Below are 18451 nucleotides of genomic sequence, written 5' to 3' on the forward strand. Positions count from 1 at the left end.
ACAAAAATAATGGCAGAATTGTACTGTCTTCATTCTGTATCTGTCATTTTATAATGGCATTGTCTCTTTGTAATACACTAGCAACCATCAAGAGATAAACCTATTAACATAGATGAAAAACGCAAATCCAGAAACTGAACAAGGTTTACGAAAATTACTTTTCCTCCGGTGAGCCACAGAGCCAAAAGCAATGACATCTGCAACAAATGAACATTTTTCTTGAAGAACAATGGCTTATTAAAGATTAAGAGTGTACACAAAGGAGGCAGTCTGGACCAGACACGAAGGAAGGGAAGGACAGCTTCAGGAAGGTTTGGATGACTTTATTTAGTTTGCAATTCTGTTGCTCATTCCAGTGGCTCCAGGAAATCACCCAGTTCTTCACCCACATTTTTCACCCATCTTTTTTTTTTTTTTCAGCAAACCACTCTGACAGATCCTGTGTTCATCTTCATCTTGTACCATCCCACATAACGTAATTAGTTGTGGCTTCCTCAGGGATGCAAAAGAGCAGAACGTACGTCTGTCCCTCCACAGCATCCCGGAGGTTATTCATCCAAGGGTCAGAGGTATCAAGAGCAAAACCTGAGGGAGAACTTCAAATAACTTAAAATCAACTTAAGCCAATAACAGCTTAAGCCAGTAACTTAAAAACAGCTTGGGTTTATCAAAGGAGTTTTGTTCCTCCTTATCTCATGTGCCAGAAACACATCACCAGCACAATATACCACGATCCATGTGGCTTGCACTTTGCGGGAAGGTTTCTGCTGTTCCCTCAGCTGAGGAGGGACTTTGTGTCCTTGGAGCAAAGAGGTTTGAAACCCAGCACTGCGGCTGGATGCGGCCTCTCAGCTGGGCATTGAAAATTAGCTGACATGTTGACATTAATGCCTGCTTTTTCATTTCCAATCCACAACATGGTGTCACACACTTCCCCTTCTCTAAAGTGGGGTGGTGCCTATAAGAAGTCTTCAGTGTTTCAGTCCTACTGGTATCAGCATCAATTTGATGAGGAAAAAAAATATAAAAAAACCCAAACAATCAAAGCCTAACGTAAAACTTGATGAGGAAAACAGCCATACTGCTAGAGCACAGCTTGAACAGAGCCGCTAAAGACACCAATACGCTGACTATGAAGGGGAAATAAAGCGCGGCGGCAGCTGCACGGTAGCGGGGGGAGGCAGGTGGGCTGCGTTACCGGGTGATCCGCCGGGATGCCCTGAGGGGTTAAAAGGCACCGCGGGCCCACAGACCCCCTATGGCCGCCCCGCTCCCTCACAGCTCCCCCTCAGGTACCGCCGCTGCGCGCTTCGCCCAACGGCAGCCGGCGGCGCGCGCGTCCTCCGTTCTCCCCGCACTGCGCATGCGCGGCACGGCCGCATGAGGAGACGGCCCCCGCCGCCACCGCCGGGCCCCGCCGCGCTCCGCGCCATGGCGGACCGGCTCGGCAAGCCCACCTGCCTCATCGTCGCCAGCGCCGCCGCCGCGGGTAAGACGCTCTCGGGGGAAAACCCTAACCTCCCTGGGCCCCGCTCCTCCCTTCGGCGTGCCGGCGTCGCCCGGCCGTGCCGTTTCCCCCGGCCTGCGGGTCCCCTGTGTCCCCACCCCGGGGTGTAGCAGCCGAGCTGTGTGGCCGGTCCCCTGCTTGCGGGTCCCTTTGCACACTCATCGGTGTTGTGTCCCGCGCTTTACACGCGCGGCCGTGCTGTGCTCGTGTCGCCCTGCGCCCCCGGCTGCGCCGTGCACGGCTGTCCCCATCTTCAGGCCCCGTCCTGTCAGGCGTGTGTCTGCACTACAGCCCGCACAGCTGTGCCGTGCATTTTCAGGCGTGCACCTCAGCTGTGTGCGTGTGTAAGCCACCGCAGCTGAGCTGTGTGGACACGCATGCATGCTGTCTGCACGGGTGTGTACACCCGCTGCTCCTGCTTGGGCACCTGTGTTGTGTGTGTGCGCACAGGTGTGCTTGCTGTCCTTAAATGCTCATCTGCGATGCACACCTGCCTGCATGTGTCTCTGTGCACAGCTGTGCTGTTGAATACCTGCTGGTTTTGCCCTCTGCATGTACCTGCTTCTGAGCACGCGTGCAGCTGAGCTGCGCTTGCATGTATGGCTGGAGGAAGCCACGTTCCCTTGGCTTTTCCCTCTGCCTTCCCTGTAACCCCTCAACCCGGACAAGCAGAATCTCTTCATCGTGTATTTCTCAATACCTAGCTCACCTATAGTGAAGGCTGTGCATTTCTTGCATCTTAAAATAACCCTGTGAAATTATTGAGACCTTTTAAGATGAGCAGAAAACCCCGAGCTTGTGTACTTTGCTAGGTAAAATGAGCTAGTGTGGCTGGGGTTAAAATATAACTTGTTTCCCTAAGTTGTTGGACTCTGTTTCAGGTGTGTCAGCCCAGTCCTTCCTTCATTGCTTTACACTGACCAGCTCTGCTTTCAATCTGCAAGTTGCCACTCCTGGGGTAAGTAAAAATGAGTGGTTACTGTGATTACAGTCTGAAACCAATTGATAGCTCAATTGACAAGAGAGAATTACACTAAACTTTTTTTGAAAGGTGGCTTTTTTGGCTTTACAAATTAAGGGACTTTTTAAATTCTGTTTTCTTAATATTGAACTGAATGCACGCTTCCTATAATATGGTTCTGAATGTCTCTGTCCAGTATCTATTACCCACAAAGAGTGGAGGGAGAACTATTAGAAGAATTACTTCAGTGGGTAAAATAGAAAACCTCAGGTTTTTCAGAGCTAAAGTGTCTCAAAATCCTACATAGTTGTTCTTCAAAAATGTAGCAGATGCCTGTGCAGTGATACTCACCACTGTCTTTGAACCTTGTTTTCCCTAGGGGAAGCCAATTGATTTTGTGGATGTGAACGAGAGCAATGTGCGCTGGATACAGGACTTTCGTATGAAATCCTATGCAAACCCTGCCAAGTTGGAGTCGATTGATGGTAAGGGCTTTACTGTTGGCTGGTGTGTCATCCCCATTTATCAGGGAAACAGGTGCTTCTTAGTGCTAGGTCTTTAGGGAAGAATGACAGATAAAAGGCATAAAACTTGTGTTTTAAGAGGAAGCTGTGGCAACTATAGTTGCTATTTTTAATGTAAGAGGAAGTCCTGGCAACTACAGTTGTTACTTTCTTACTTATCTTGGATTGGTAATTCTCTTATTATATATACACACACAGAGTATATATATATTCACTCTCTTGTGTATATGTATGTGCTACATATTGGGTTTTTTAATAAATATTTTGCTAAAGTAGAAGCTAGCAGACATAATGGTTTTATGCTTTGCCTGGGTAAGAATGTCTCATTAAAAATGTGTATTCTTTGTCCTAAAAAAGATCTTTTTCTCTACTTCACATACATCTTTTAGTTTCTTTAGTTCATTCAGTTAATACAGCTTTTGACTGACTCTTATTGTCTTATTTTGTCAAATCTGAAATGGATTTATGGTCCATAAATCCCTCTTTTTTTTTTGTTTGTTATTTGTATTACAATTAACTTATCCTTTCCTCCTTACTAGGCGCTAGATACCATGCGTTGCTGATTCCAAACTGCCCCGGGGCTATGACTGACCTTGCAAACAGTGGGTACCTGGCTAAGATATTGCAGCACTTCAGCACTGAGAACAGTAGGTGACATCATTGGAGATTTTGTTAAATTAAATAGCACTACCATACTCTTCATGTAAGACTGTTCCCTTGCAATGACTTAAAAACATTAATGTAATTTAAGAGCATTCAGAACTGGAAAGAGCTGCTTTAGAGAAATGTATCTTCTCTTAAAAATTATGCTCTTGATGTAAATGTAGATTAAAAAAAAAAATCTAACTTTTCAATGCTTGTGTCAGAAGAGGGTTCTCTCTCTTAGTGAGACAGAAATGGCCCTCTCCAGGTCAGCAGGATTCAAGGTTCAGAGCCAAATGTGGAATGTTTTTTTTAAGGCTATAGTTAATCAAGACTTGTGTGTGTGCTTCTCATTTACCATTTGAGTATGTATTTTTCTGACTGGTGCTGTCTCCGGACTTAGGGTTAATGTTGAGTAACTCTTTACAAGACTGGGGCAATTCTTGTTGTAGAGTGCGGGAGAAACCTTTGCAGCTGAAGAGCATGTAAACAGTGCAGTATAATTTTATTGCAGGAAGGCAACATGCTGTAACATGAAAAACCTCATTAACACTCATCTGTGTTTTGGCTATTTGAAGGTGCTCACAACTGCTCAAATATCCTTTGATTTTTCTCTAGAGCCTATCTGTGCAGTTGGACACGGAGTTGCAGCTTTGTGTTGTGCCACCAATGAGGATAAATCCTGGGTGTTTCAGGGATACAGCCTCACAGGGGTAGGTTGAGCTTTCTCCTGGCTTTTGTTGTTTGGGGGCTTTTTGCTCTGTAGGGGCCTGTAATTTCAGGTGATGGTGTTTCTGGTCTTATCTGAGAACTTCCTACAAATACAAATCATCAGTTTGGTACCCTTGGTTTAAGTGCAAGATGTGGAGAGTTGTCATGGGCAAGGAGGCCCAACAGAGTGCGTGAAGGGATTGTCTCACTTCAGTTGTTATGTGGAGAATGTCTTCCTTCCATTGTTCTATGAAATTTCCACTGAATCAATAAAATGCTGGAAATGACTGCTGCAGCTCTTCGGGCTCATAGTTGAGGGCTTTTAAGAATTACCTTTCTTGGTTTCATGAATGCTGGAGGTAAGTTCTATTTCTCAAGGTACTCTTTCATTTTAAAAGGTAGTGGAAGTTTTAGGAAAAAGGCTGTTTGTACAAACTAGCTTGTAATTCAAAAAGTAGCCAAATACTGCTGATGTTTTGTTTTAACATACAGTCATCTCTGACCTCACAGACCATTTATATGGCAGTTGTACTTGTGTGCCAAGGTGATGCAGACCTGTGTAGTATGACTTCTAGGGTTGAAAGTTACATGCAAAGTTAAGAAATTAAGTGTATGGGACCCACAAGCTATCAGTATCCTGATGTGCTTGTATTTGGCATTACAATTTATGATAAAATATTTTAAGGCGTGATATGGCCTAGCTATAGTTGCTATGGAAACCATAACATTCAGTTTCCTCCTCTGCATATAAAACCTGAACTGAGTACTCTTTTAATTTTTTCTTCATTTAAGCTGTTTCCCACATGCATTCCAAAGCAGAGTACTGTTATTTGGACTCTGCAAGTGGCACAATGTTTGCGTCCAAATGTTTGTCCAACAGCTAAGCAGATCTGCACTTCTATGAAGTTAATTGCATGCACATTGTTCAGTGTCCAGTTGATGTGCAGAAACTGCTTGGTGGTGGTCTTTCTCTGTATTTAACTCACATAAGAATGTTCTGTTTGCCCTCTACAGAAAATCCATAGAAGCTGCTTGTGGTTGTTTGGTTTTGTGCTTCACTTCTGTTTCATTTACTGTATACAGTTGGGAGAATTGATGGGGGGACAGAAAAATAAATTGCAGATGGAAGTATATGTTGGTTTTGCTTGGCTTTTTTAATCAAAAGCAAACCAGACTCACTTCCTTTTGATCTTTTTCAGCCCTCTGTGTACGAACTAGTAAGGCAGCCTAATTTTGCCAGTTTGTCCATTATTGTGGAAGATTTTGTGAAAGACTCTGGAGCTACGTTTAGTGGTATGTCACTCTCCTGTTGTCCAGCACTTCACATTTTGTGGCTGTGTTGTGGAAATGAATGTTTGTGTGTCAATTTTACACAGCTGAGCAAGACTCTGACAGGATCTTTCCCCTTGCATTCCCATTTCATGGATATAAATACCCTAGTGGATTAGGAACGATGAGTGTTTTAAGAATAAGTGCTGTAAAATACTGTGTGTGGGGAAGCGGGCAGTACAGTATAGCACACTGATTTCCGTGGCTGTCCGCGCATATTCTTTTACCCTGTTATAAATGTGAGGTTGCTTGTCCTGCTGTGAAGGAAGAACTTGTCCTGTGGGGAAGGGTGTGTGCAGGAGAGGTGTCATGCCGGGGAATGTCTGCGTGTCCTTGCTGCAGGGTGGGGAGCTTGTGCTCTGCTGGGAGAGGTTGAGTGCTGGATTTTGGGGGTGTCTTTCATTCAAACAAATGCTTCATTATTTAAAGCTGGAGGCACTATACTGAATGTTTTTGGTTGCTCTGATTAGTTGTCTTTTACCATCAAGTATTTACTTGTAGCTAGATCTGGTTTTGTAGTATTTTTTGTTTTGTTACTAGGAATTTCATGAATTATTATTATTAGTCAAAATGTAGAAGTTTGACTTTTGAAATGCAAAATCTGAAGTTTTTTCCTGTGTGAGAAACTAAAACCATTAAAGCACAAAAATGTCACACTCTTCCTAGAGTATTTCTGGATGTGTAGGGAAGAGTCTCATTTTCCTGACATGCTGCATTCTTGCAGTACTGAAGAGCTACAAGGAGAATTAAATAATAAGCTATAAATTGCTCTCTTCAGTTGCAGCTGTTGTTCAGTCTGTTGTTTTGTTAGGTGATATTTCAGAATCTGTCCTTAAAGAGAACAATGAGATGCCTGTGGTATTTAAGTCATTCTTTATTTAACAGAATAGTGCCACCCATTGAACAAATACAATTTGAAGTGGCTGGATTAAAGATTACATATGTGACATGGACAGGAAGCAGAACCAGGCTCCTGATGCCATGCATTTGTCTTTTGCTAAGAAGAAATGCCACTCTCTTACCGAATTGCTGTATATTCTTTACTTAATCCTCTTCATCCCTGCTACTGTCAGCCTGTTTGTATGTTTAAATGGCACTTTCATGCTTTTCGAATGAGCTGCTGCTGCCACCTTCTGCATAATGGGTTCAGTACTGACAGTTTAAAAGCTGATGTTTGTGGTACCTGTTACGTGATGAATGCTTGGTTGCAAATTAAGCAAGAAAAGCATGTGAGGTTTGAAGGCATTTAGCCCATGTTTAGACAGACAGTGGTTGGGAGAGGGGGGATAAATTAGAGTTGTTCATTACTGACAAAATAATGGTTCTGTCTGGAATGAAGTGACGTTACTGGTTGGAGTACTGAACAATTGCTGGCGGATAGTAACATGTCAGGCTATTATAACTGGCCAGAAAATACATATTTTCCTGCAGGCTCTTTGTAGCAAGGTGATTACAACTTTGATGTCTTAAGAGGAGTTTATATTGTATTGCAGGGTAATTGCAACTTTAAAATACATACTCTGAGGTTTTTATTATGAAAATCTCTTTGATATATCTACTTTACCCATCTGGTGTTCATTGAATTAAGGGATCAGTCCTGTTGTCCTTTCAGAGGACTTTCTAGTGAAACTGGGGGCTAAAGATTGTCCCTGTCTGGGGTTATAGATCAACATGTTGGTCACCCAGCAAATCTAGCTGGTTAAGGTAGTTATCTTCTGCACTAGTTCTACCAGAGATGTGATACTGAAACTGAAGTCGTGTCCACTAACACAATGCTTGTTGCTTTTTCTCCTGTATTCAGCCAGCAGTCCAGATGCTGTACACGTTGTACTGGACAGGCACCTGGTGACAGGACAGAATGAGAATTCCACTCTTCCCGCAGTCCAGAATCTTCTTATTCTTTGCAATGTCAGGTAAGGCAATGTGGGAGATAAGAACTAGGAATGGGTATTGGTGAGCATCTCTTAGGTTCTGGAATATTGTCCTGCAAAAGAATTTTTTTCCCCATGGTTAACTGCTGAATTGTGTAACATCTTTGATCTAATTATCCAATTGGTTATGTCTTTTGGTAAAAAACATTTGTGATTATTAAAAATAAGGTAAAATGTGTTGGGAAATGCACAACTGTCTATCAGGACTAGGAAAGTAAAATACAGAATAGGCTTCACTAAACATCTCTTAAGAGAAACATCTCTGGTGTTGTTCTTTGTGCTTTGGCAAGTTAGCAATTTAGTCAGCAATGTTTTAGGACTTTGGAAATGAACAGATTTAATTTCTTTGGTAATGGCTTGGCTGTTTGACTGTCTTTCATCTTGTCGGATAGAAGAACACATATAAATAACAACAAAAATCTTCTTTTGTTCAGGTGAATGTGTATTAGAAGTCCTTTCCTGGCTGTGGACTAAAAGGTCGTGTCATGTTTGGATGTGTTTCATTCAGCAGGAAATGAAGGAGCAGGTCTCTTTGCAAATAGGATGGATGAAGAGCCAGCAGGCTAAGGATTTTCTTATCTGTTAACTGGATAAAACATCCCTTTGAATTTCTGTCCTGGACTATGAAGTGACAGTGAAGTGGCAATGTCAGGTTTTGGATGTATAGAATGAATGAAGCTTGTGAATAAGAAAATTTTGAAGTGCCATGGCACTTCAGAAGCAACTATGAAACCACCTTGCATTTTTGTTGCTACATCTTTTTTCACTGTTTCTCTCTAGACCCTTAATTTACAGATGTGGAGAACTGTTTTTTTTAAAAAAAGTTGGTGCTGTGAATACAGATTGCTGAAGACCATGCTCTAGGTTGATGTTACACTGATTGTTAGTAACTCTGCCCCAAAGAGCACTTGGAACTCTGAACCATCTGGTGTTTGTGTTTCAAATATCAAAATCCGCACCTAGAGCGAAATGCAATTTCAGATGCGTTCTCACTTTTCTTTTGGTAGGTCACAAAGTTACTGTCTGAACTCTAAGCGTGTCAGGGACACTTGGATATGTTTGGAATAGCTAAACTCTGAATAAAGCAGGACCAGTTGTTTGAAGGCGGCTTGAAAGCTCACTGTGGTGATACCGTTAGCATAATGTGCCCTTGTTTTCTTCCTTGCCTGTTCACATTATTGGACTACTTATGTTTAAAAAGTTTGCTCAGCTGTTTTTAAATGGTATTCTAACTGGTTGTCTGTTTTTCCTTTGTGGTGCTTATGTTATGATTTTTGTTCTGTTTGAAATGTTTGAAATATTTCTCTCTGGCAAGTACATTGTGGCTGTTTCTTGCTGGAATTTTATGGACATAGAAAAAATGTAGGCAGCTAGTGTGGATCACCTCTTCTGAGGAACCAACTATATGATGAAATCTGGCCTTCTCTTTCCTTTTGAGCAGCAGATGTGGCTTGAAATTGAGCATGGAAAGGAATAATCAGACTGAGAATATTTTTAGCTGTTGCAAGCTCAAGCATAGTAAATCTGTGGGAAAGTGGACAGATTAACATTTTTTTCCTTCCCTCTTGGAACTGAGGGAAACACTTTTGCAGTACTCTGTGAGGGAAAGAACCTTTGTGGTTGCTTTTTTTTCCTCTTTACAGGTTAATACATTATATTGGTTATAACTGGGCATTGAGCAGGGTAATTTTATGTCTTCTCTGTAGAAATTCAATTTTTTTAGTTCTGCCTCAAGAATTCAGTATGATTTAAAAAGATGATCTGCTGTGGGATTTGTTGAGTCTTTTGCTGTTATATTCTAGAGCCCAGCTTACAGATTTTAGGCTTTGATAGAAATTAGAACTTGAAATTAAAATTGGGCTTTGATAGAAATTAAACTATCAAATAGCTTTGATAGCTTAAATCCTTATTCCTGACAAGTCATCTTAGAGATTTGTTGACCTCTGTTACCATCAGGACGTACTTTCCATCTGGATTTCTAGTGGGCTGTCTGCTGAAATGATGTGGAAAGCTTTTGTATTTGAACTGCAATAGTGTTTGAAATTGGGTTAACTTTGTGTTGAATGCTGTGCACCTACAACAGGGAGATGTTCTCTGCCACAAAAGCTTTGTTTAAACAAAGTGAAGCTTTATGCCCTAGACTCCACTGATGACCTGAGTAGGGAGCTTAGGGGGGCTGAAGTCAGGTATTTGGGGTCCTGGAGGAAGTGGGTGCAATTGATGTGGCTTCTGAGGTGAGGGAGCTTTGTCACACCTGACTGCAGCTGCAAAACAAAGTCTCATTTCTGAAGTGGGAGTCTGAGAGGCTACAAGTCTGTATTACCTTTGAGACTGTGCTTCCATGTGACTTTGTCAAAATTGCTACAGCTTTCATTGCCTGCCTGTAAAAACAGAGTATTGCTGTCTGCCCTGTGTCCTGTTTTCATTCCTTGATTATGAAGTTCTGTCCAGGCTCATCGATAAGCTGCTGGGTGAACAAACAGTATTCAGATCACTACAGGCTTTGATCAGTTCTCTGTTGTACCATTTTTCCTTATTTTGTGGCAGCCAAGACCTGTTGGAACTGCTCTGTACCTCTATCGGAAAGCACACTGATGTACAAAGGCCTTTAGGTTTTTGTAACACTTCCTTGTTCTTCCGATATGGGAGCAGATAAAGAGGAGTTACTGTGTGTATCTTCATTCTTGCACATCACTTGCCCACTTCTATTTCCTTTTGCATCTAAGCTGTACCCAGCAGTGAAGCTGCTGTTGCAAAATAGAGGGAGAATTGAATGATCCAGCAGAAAGGGGCTGGAGAGGTGATATGTGCCTACAGCTTTCTGATGGGGGGGATGAGAAGAATGCTGGCTGTGTGGATGTGGCCCAGCTTCTAGCAGCAAAGCAAAAGGACTTTGGTAAAACACCCCCCTCTCTCATGTGGATATGGGCTAGCATTGTGTCATCTTTAGAATTATGCTGACAAAATGTGAGCAGTTAGTGATGATAACTCTCATAAGTTCTCCTACAGTATAACCAATTTTAGCCAAGGGTTGGAAAAAATTATTCTAAAACTGTAGGAAAAGACCAGATTTAAGTAGAAGCTGTTTAATGTCATGCCAATACTTTCTGGGAAGTTTTTTTTGTCTTGGGATGTTATGTCAGTGGATTAAAATGTGAAGGCAGTATCCATAACTTCTACTTGTTATTGTTTTGGCTTCTTTTTCTTTGATATGCATACAGAATTAATTGCATGCTTAGTTGAGAATGATATGAAAGGTCATAAACTCTCTATGTAAGTTTTCATTTAGTTCTTCATTTTGGAAAAGCTTTCAATACAGCAGTAAATCTGTCCACAAAATTTTTCAGCAACGCATCAGGCTATTTCTGTTACTCCTGTTTATTTTGAAACTAAAAGCAGCAGGGTTCAAGTACAGGCTTCAAAGGCAACAGTGTGTCTATAGCTCAGGGTATTATAGTGTACTCCTCCACTTTACATTCAAATTAACTTTTCTTACTAGAGATACATGTTTCTGATCCGTCTAGTGATGTGGGTTAGAAATCACATGGAACTGACTTGAACTGTTAAGAAGTCGGCTAGAGGCAATATCAGGAGTCCTCAAAAGCTGCCAGTTCTTGACATACTTGCTTAGCATGTTCTGTAGTGCTTTGCAGTGGGATCGCTTTCCCTGCTACCTGACTTGAGTGTAGCAATTTGAACACTGCAGCGAGAACGAGCTTTTAGCAGTGCTTGCAAATACTTGGTGTTTCACTGTCTCTGATCAATTGTTTATAGAGGATTCTGGCATTTCAACCACATGACAGACCCTTTTGTCCCAAAGTCTGAAACTGCTTCTCAGACAAACTGAAAGCTTCAGATTCTGGACATTTTCAACCCACACAAATTCTGATTGTTTCAGTGTTGCACTCTGGAGTGCTTGGTGCTTTGATCCTAGGAGTGTAACCAGCCATGCTTATTTCCTTAGAAATCTGTCTGGTCTTGGTAACACCCATGCTGATTTTTTTTTTATTTAGAAACAACACATGTGAAGTGTTACATCCTGTCTGGGCTTAATGCATGGGAGCATATTCTGTATTGTCCTGTGTTCTTATGGGCAGACACTGAAGTATCTGTTAGAAGCATCAGAGTGCCTCTGCAATGCATGAAGCAAAAACACTTGTGGGATGAATCCACAGGCATGAGAGGCTTTCCTAGAGGAGTTATCCCTAGGATGATCTCTGCAGCAGTTGGCTCACAGCTGTGAAACAAACATGCCTGTATTGCACCCCCACAAGGGATTTCTTCACCAACAAGACAACACATATCACTCTGCATCCCAGCACCACACCACTAAAACTGTGTAGTTTGTCCCTGCAGGGAAGAAAGGAAAGGTAGAGAACATCTTTAAGGTAACAGGAGCCTTTACTGGCAGTTTTACACATAAGTTGTTTTGAGCATCCCTCTTCACACTTAAAATATTTGCAAACTGATGCAGCAGTTGAAGTGAGCCCCAAGACCTGCTTGTGGGTGTGATCTGAATTTTGGTACTTTCTACATTTTAATTCAATGTAAGTTTTGGCTGTAGCAATAACTGAAATATCTTTCTAGTTTGACAAACCTAATGTTTACAGGGCAAAAGAGTTTGTGACATGGAAGGTGATGAGGAGCGGCCAAATCCCCAACAGCTTGGGCTTTGATTGCGAGTCCTCTGTGCTACTGTACCTCTCCCATAGCTTGCTAATGTCGCTGCAGTCAGTGGAGGTAGCTTGGATCCTCTGAATCTAGAGGTGTCGGAGACAACTTAAGCAGACTCAGCTCTTCTCATGAGAGGCGGTGTTGTCTCTTCAGAATGCTTAAAGCATTTGCCTGTTTTGAAGGATCACTTACGGGACCTTTGCACTCAGTCCTTGTTGCCATCTGCAGCTAATGGTTCTTAGTCATACTAGCATTCCATTAGTATATGAAAATGTTAAATAAGATTCTCTTCTGGAGCTTCCACAGTATAACCTTTAAAAAATAAAAAAATTGAACCTTCTGTTTTATTTATCTTAGGTGCTGCGTGATAAGCTCTGCCATTGGATTCTGGGTGTCAGAGTGCCTTTCTGTTTAAACTGGCTCCTGTTCAGTTGCTGATGGAACAGCACTTCTGACTTTGTACGGGGCTGTCCACTTCCCTTAGTGTGGACTACTGTGAGCTCCCTTGTAGGCTGTTGCATCACAGCAGTGACAACTAACCGTGAATCATTGCGCTTTGCTTGTGTGCTTGCCCTAAACAGCAGTGAGCCAAATGGGATAATTCCAGTAGGACTGAGTCCCACAGTAAGAAATTACCCGGCTGCTGTGTCTGTCACACCACTGTCCCAGAAGGTTCCACCCGGTGTGTTGTGTCCTCTAGTGCTGGAGTATTCTCTACAGGAAAATGTTTAATACTAGCAAGAGACAGAAGGAGCCTTCTGTCAAATGTGGACTTCTAGGTCTGTAGGACACTTCATTTCAGCTTGAGGGTCAGTGTGTTCCCTTGGTTCCCCTGTCTGGGACCTCCATGTTGTCCCCTAGGATATAGAAAACAGTGCCAAAGGTGACCTGTCACTCTGCTGGGACTAGGCAGCTGGGAGCACTGGGGCACTGCTTTCTCCTCTGTAATGCCAACATATCAAAACAAGTATCAGAATAAATGGAAATGACTTTTCATTCTGATTTGCTTTAAAATTTCAAATAGTACCTATCAGATATTGTCTGCCTTGTTTAATGTAGTCTGTAATGGCCTGTGGCTGCATTTGATAGTTACCTGAATCTCTAAGGACTCATCTTAAAGTGAAATTCTGTGTTGGGAGGCTGAAAAATAAATGAATGTACTTACTATGTCAGTTTTGTGGACCCTAGTGGCTGTCTTCCCAACAGCTCTGCTCTCCTCTTGCACCCCTGTTTCAAGAATACATAGGAGGTACTGGGAGCAACTGTCAAAAGCAGCTGCATGTATTGTGTCATGGAATGCAAGAGGGACCTGAAAGAGGAAGGAGAAGCTCTTTTCTTTTTTTCTCTTCCCCTCCTAGCTTTGCATGTTTGCATAGAGCTGGATGATGAAATGAGACCTGCTGCCCCAAGGGAAGGTTGATAACCTTGCATTGGTGCTAGGCAGTTAATTGCTGCTCTATGGATCTTGGAAGGGAAGAGGTGCTGTGGGATGTTGCAGCCTCCCCACAAGGTGGTGGTACTGCTCTAGCCAGACCTTCGCCTTCCCCCTCAGCCACCTGCCAACTTCATTCCAAACACAAAGTGCAAAAAGGTTACTTTTCCTCTTGCCACTTCCTGATGAAGGACCTGCTACTTCTGTGTACCTCTGAGGTACAGGGCTGCAGGTGAAAGAGGGAAAACCTGGGACACCACCCAGGGCTACGGTAGCACAAAATGCACATTAACACGGAGTGATGTACTGAGCTGTGCTGGACACAAGCTATGCCTGTGGCTGCCTAGTAATCTGTGGCTGTAGGGTCTGCTCTGCCATGTTCCTTCTGCTCTTAGGAGGATGAGGGCAACATAGTTAGAAATCTTTCTTGTCATGAAAGCTGCAATCCTTTCTCATCTAGTACCTCATGCATTATTGCTACCCTCAAGAATTATCCCTCCTCAGCATTAGCTGTTACTAAACCCTCTTTCTTCTCAAAGGTGTCCCTTTTGCAGTTTTCCTTTGCATAAAGCCAAGGGCCAACCCTGAACTGTAGCATGTTCTTTCAAGTTGTTAATTTCTAATATTGAACAACTGAGTGAAATTCAAAACAGGTGTGCTACCACTGAAGGGAAGTTTGAGCCTGTGGAGTTGCTCTGGTCTCTTGATCTCCTAGATCAAACACCAGCAATATAAACTGGAGTCGTGTATACCTGGGAATAAGAGACAGGAGTTGTACTGCTTGGGTGCTGCAGAGGTGACGCTGAATTCCTGATGCTGTGCGGGTGGTGCGTGATCAGTCCCTTTCTGGGCTCAGTCTGAGCATGCTGCTGGAGCTGGTTTGGTCACCCTCCTCTTGTGTTGGCAGATACTGCTGTAAAGGAAACCTTTTCATATGACGGGAGGCTAATCCTTTCCCTGTTGTCTGGGGTTGGGCTGAGAAATGCAGGTCTTCTGATCCCCAAAAAGCAGTCTTCACTGGCTTTTCCACTGAAAGCAAAGCACAAAGGGTGTTTTCTGAGGGCTGTTCCCTTTGTTCTGTGGAGATCTTCCTCAACAGCAGCTGGCCACGGTTGGAGGCAGGACGCTATGCTAAGTGGAGCTACAGTCTGACCGATTTGGCTGCGCTTAAGAAGGAGCAAGAGAGATGCGTATCACTTAGGTTACATTGAAGCCTGAGCTGTTGTTCATAGTTATTAATAACAAGGAGATTTCTATTTCAGCTATTTTAATAAGTAAGTTCCAGGATCCTGTAGTTGACCTAGCAGAGGCTGACTTTTTTTCCCCAAGCCATGGCACTATTTTATTACGTAAAAACAGACTTTTGTGATTTTTATTTTTTTTGCTTCTACACAAATTATGTGACAAAACAACTGAATGTCCTTGGGGATACATTTGCCTGTTAAAGTGAACTGCAGAGGAACAGAACTCAGAGCCTTGCTTCATTTTGCTCCTGAAGCATCATATGGATCTCCTGCATCTAAGACTCAGCTGCCAGGGTCACTGTTTGCCTTGGGAAATCCTCAGCTCTTAGTTCCACGAGGCATGTCCCTTCCAGGCCCATCGTGTTGTACGTCAGAGCACAGCCTTCCTGAATCAGAAGGAAGACAGACGTCAGCTGGGAAACCAAGAGAGTCTGAGGACCCTGCCTCGAAGAGAGTTAGCTCTTATGAATACGGATGAAAAGGATTTTACTTGCCAACAGAGGTATGCAATACAGAAAACAAATAATAATGCAGTACAGGTGCAGCAAACTCATGAGCTATGTGAAATGAAATTAATGGAAAACTTACAAACAGAGAGTAAAAAGAGAAACAAAGGTAAAAAGGAGAATAGTAGTGTTCTTTCAGACAATTGTTAGTGTTGATCTAAGGAGAAATTATCTAGGACAAAACCTATCTGGTTTACCTCAGTTTCCAGATGGGTTTGGGTATCCTCGGGGGAATCTTCAACATGTACGTTGGCTCAAGGAGAGAGAGAGGTATGGTTGTGCTGCCAAATCTCTGTTCTACTATGTTCCAGTATAAAAGTAGATAAACCCGTATAAAAGTAGATAAACCCGTATAAAATAACTGGGCAGAATCATATCATAAGATGAAAGTGATATTCTGTGGCTCCTCAGAGCTCAGCAGTTTCTTCACACCTTTGCCCTTGGACTGGCTGCTTTACCTGGCCTGTCCCTCCGAAACTTCCCGATCCTTGTACTTCCACATAAGCTACAGTAAAGCTCAGTTGATCTGAGCTGCCAGTGAATTAATAGTTACTTGTATAGACTTAAACTATTAATTGCATCTAATCCTATTCTAACGGTTATCATATGCTATTTCCTATATTATCTCATACTAAATATTATCTATAGGTCTATTCATGCTGCATGGTAGATCTGAAACTGTGAGCCATGTGCTTTGATTTCAATCCCCAATGCTTCAAGCCTTGCCACGGGCTGGAGTAGTGGTTTGTGGGGCTCAGCCTCGTTGCAGAGCCCCGTTTGGCATCAGGATGAGAGCAGGGGACCCCGAGCCTGGCCAGTTACAGCAAGGGACAGCCCTGACGTGCTGCTGAAGTGTTGGGTGCCGGCAGTTGGGGGTCTCTTCAGTGCAAGGACTATTTTTTTGATACATCTGTGTCAGGAGCCCTTACGACGAGGCTCTTGGCTCCTACCTATGTGCCCTAAGGAACGAATAATAAAATGTGTCATAGGGAGACCAGAGCTGAGCTTGGGATTACCTATCTTCTATTTTTTTAATTAATTTGCTAGAAATTGCACTTTTGTGTTGAACACATTTGCTACGGCTTTCTGGTGAATATGACAAACTTTTTTTAGCCAAGAAGCAAAATCACTGAAATTGGTTATTTGACATTTTCTGTTTGAAACATATCTAATATATATTTATAAAGGCTGCAGAAAAAGCCAGGAGACAAAATGTTGCATTTGACCCCAAATAAAAGGTATTTCAGCTTTTTACTTCCATTTATCCTGCTTCTTCTAAGTCCCCCTGGGGGTTTGTTTTCTTAATTATATTTCTGCCACTGACTTCCCTGCCTGAGAATTACAATGAAAATAAGAGTTCAAAATGTCTGATTAGATTACTTGTTGAGCTTTGAATACAGCCTGCTGCTGCTGGAGGCTCTATTTTAAAGAATGCTTTTCTCTTGCAGGAATACTCCAGGCCTCTGATATGTGCTAACATTTCTGACGGCAGGCACTACTTGCACAGAAACTTATGGGATCCTGCTGCGTCAGCAAGACCCACATGTATGCAGAGATTCAGCACTGTTTCCTCTCAGAATCTGGGAATGGAGGATGGCAAGAGCGTCATTTTCCAGCCTGGTATGCCAGCGGACTCGTGGGGTGTGTTTGTGGGAGGTATCTGTGAACTCGCATGTGGGCTTGCCCGAGGGTAGCCTCGCCACCGTTGCTTGCCTGCGCATTATCGGAATGGTTGCTCAGCTGTGTTGGTTTCTTTCTGATTGAGAAAGCTCCAGAACAAAGAGGCTTTGGGGAAAGTGAAAGGGCAGCAATTTGTCAGACAGACCTTGTCTCGAAAAGACCAGTCCAGCACGCCTGTGACTTTGAGGTACCAGTTACCCGTGTAGCAGGAGGGAGGTGGGTACCCTCTTTGAAGACTTCCCTGTGTTCTCATCCCGTGAGGGTTCATCCCTGTCACTGACAGGGTGTTTGTCCTAGTAATCATAAACTAAAATCCAGGATGTGAGACATGATATAAAATGACATATACACATGATGGCATTTGCATTTTGAAGTCTATTGGTGTGTACTAGCAACCTGCATATAGGGGCTTTGATTAAGCAATGGGTCCATAATGCCACATGCTTGGAGAAGTCTAAGGAGTCTCTGTTGGACTTCTATAGTAAGATGGAAAGATGCAAAATAGGTTAAATTGAGAAGGGCTCTCTTCTCATGGGAGGCCTCCAGGCTAAAAGAGGATCCCATGTATGAGGTGCACAGGGAACGTGCTTTCCCAAGGGCAGCAGGATTATCCACAAAGACCAGGCACCTTTCAGGCATTTCCTGAGCTATTTGGTAGCCACAGAGATCAAGGACACGGCTTTCAGATGGGAATGACTTGGATTGCTGAGTGAAGTGCAGGATGGAGGGGTCTGGCAGGTGAGCTTATGCTGATGGCTTCCATTCGTGGACCAAAGTAGCTGCTTCTTCCCCTCTGGGCTGTTTAAGGGCCTGGAGTCAGCCTTTGCACAGAGGTCTTTGGACTCCAATTGGCGCAACTCACACAACCTCAGTGGGGAACAGGAGGCTGGCAGTTTGCCAGGCCTGTGATGTTGTTAAATTGTAAATGAGAAAGGATCCGCATTGCAGATCAGCAGAAGAGTCAGGAGAGCTGTCTATGGTCATTACCAAAAGGCAGCCTAAAGATTCACAGATGGCAGAGGTGGTTCGGTTAGTGGTTGTGTCTGTGCATCTTCATGGTGCTAGAGGAGAGTGCTAGAGAGGCAGCAGTGTCAGGAAAAAAAACAACCCACTTAAAAACTCTGTAGGACACTTGGTAGGACTGGGGAGATGATGAAAGCAGTTCTCATGTGAATGAGTTTAGATTTTTTTTAAAAGTAGCTTGCCAGAGATGACTCCAAACATTGTGGTGTGACGCTGCACCCGGACATGTGGGTCGTGCTTGCCTACAAAAGGGGTTGGCATCTTTAGGAGCTGGGTATCAGTCGCTT

General features: G+C 43.1%; 1 protein-coding gene across 4 annotated transcripts; it reads left to right on the forward strand.

Moving 5' to 3' along the window:
• Positions 1–1358: 1358 nt before the first annotated feature.
• Positions 1359–18245, forward strand: GATD1 (glutamine amidotransferase class 1 domain containing 1). 4 transcript variants are annotated; one of them, XM_075755615.1, is made up of 8 exons: positions 1359–1489; positions 2389–2465; positions 2848–2953; positions 3532–3639; positions 4253–4347; positions 5545–5638; positions 7476–7587; positions 16910–18245. In XM_075755615.1, the coding sequence occupies exons 1-8, from the start codon at positions 1381–1383 to the stop codon at positions 16926–16928; spliced, it is 720 nt and encodes a 239-aa protein (XP_075611730.1). In that variant the 5' UTR covers positions 1359–1380; the 3' UTR covers positions 16929–18245. The 4 variants fall into 4 exon arrangements, with proteins under 4 accessions (XP_075611730.1, XP_075611733.1, XP_075611731.1 ...); XM_075755618.1 differs by lacking the exon at positions 16910–18245 and adding an exon at positions 8040–10778; XM_075755616.1 differs by lacking the exon at positions 16910–18245 and adding an exon at positions 8114–10010.
• Positions 18246–18451: the final 206 nt, after the last annotated feature.

This window comes from Balearica regulorum, chromosome 5, assembly GCF_011004875.1.
Source record: "Balearica regulorum gibbericeps isolate bBalReg1 chromosome 5, bBalReg1.pri, whole genome shotgun sequence".
In the NCBI taxonomy this organism is placed as follows: domain Eukaryota; kingdom Metazoa; phylum Chordata; class Aves; order Gruiformes; family Gruidae; genus Balearica; species Balearica regulorum.

Coding starts and splice junctions, on each gene's coding strand:
- GATD1 (XM_075755615.1), top strand. CDS start 1,381: ATGAGGAGACGGCCCCCGCCGCCACCGCCGGGCCCCGCCGCGCTCCGC. Junction 2,466..2,847: donor TGCAAGTTGCCACTCCTGGG/GTAAGTAAAAAT, acceptor TGTTTTCCCTAG/GGGAAGCCAATTGATTTTGT. Junction 3,640..4,252: donor GCACTTCAGCACTGAGAACA/GTAGGTGACATC, acceptor ATTTTTCTCTAG/AGCCTATCTGTGCAGTTGGA.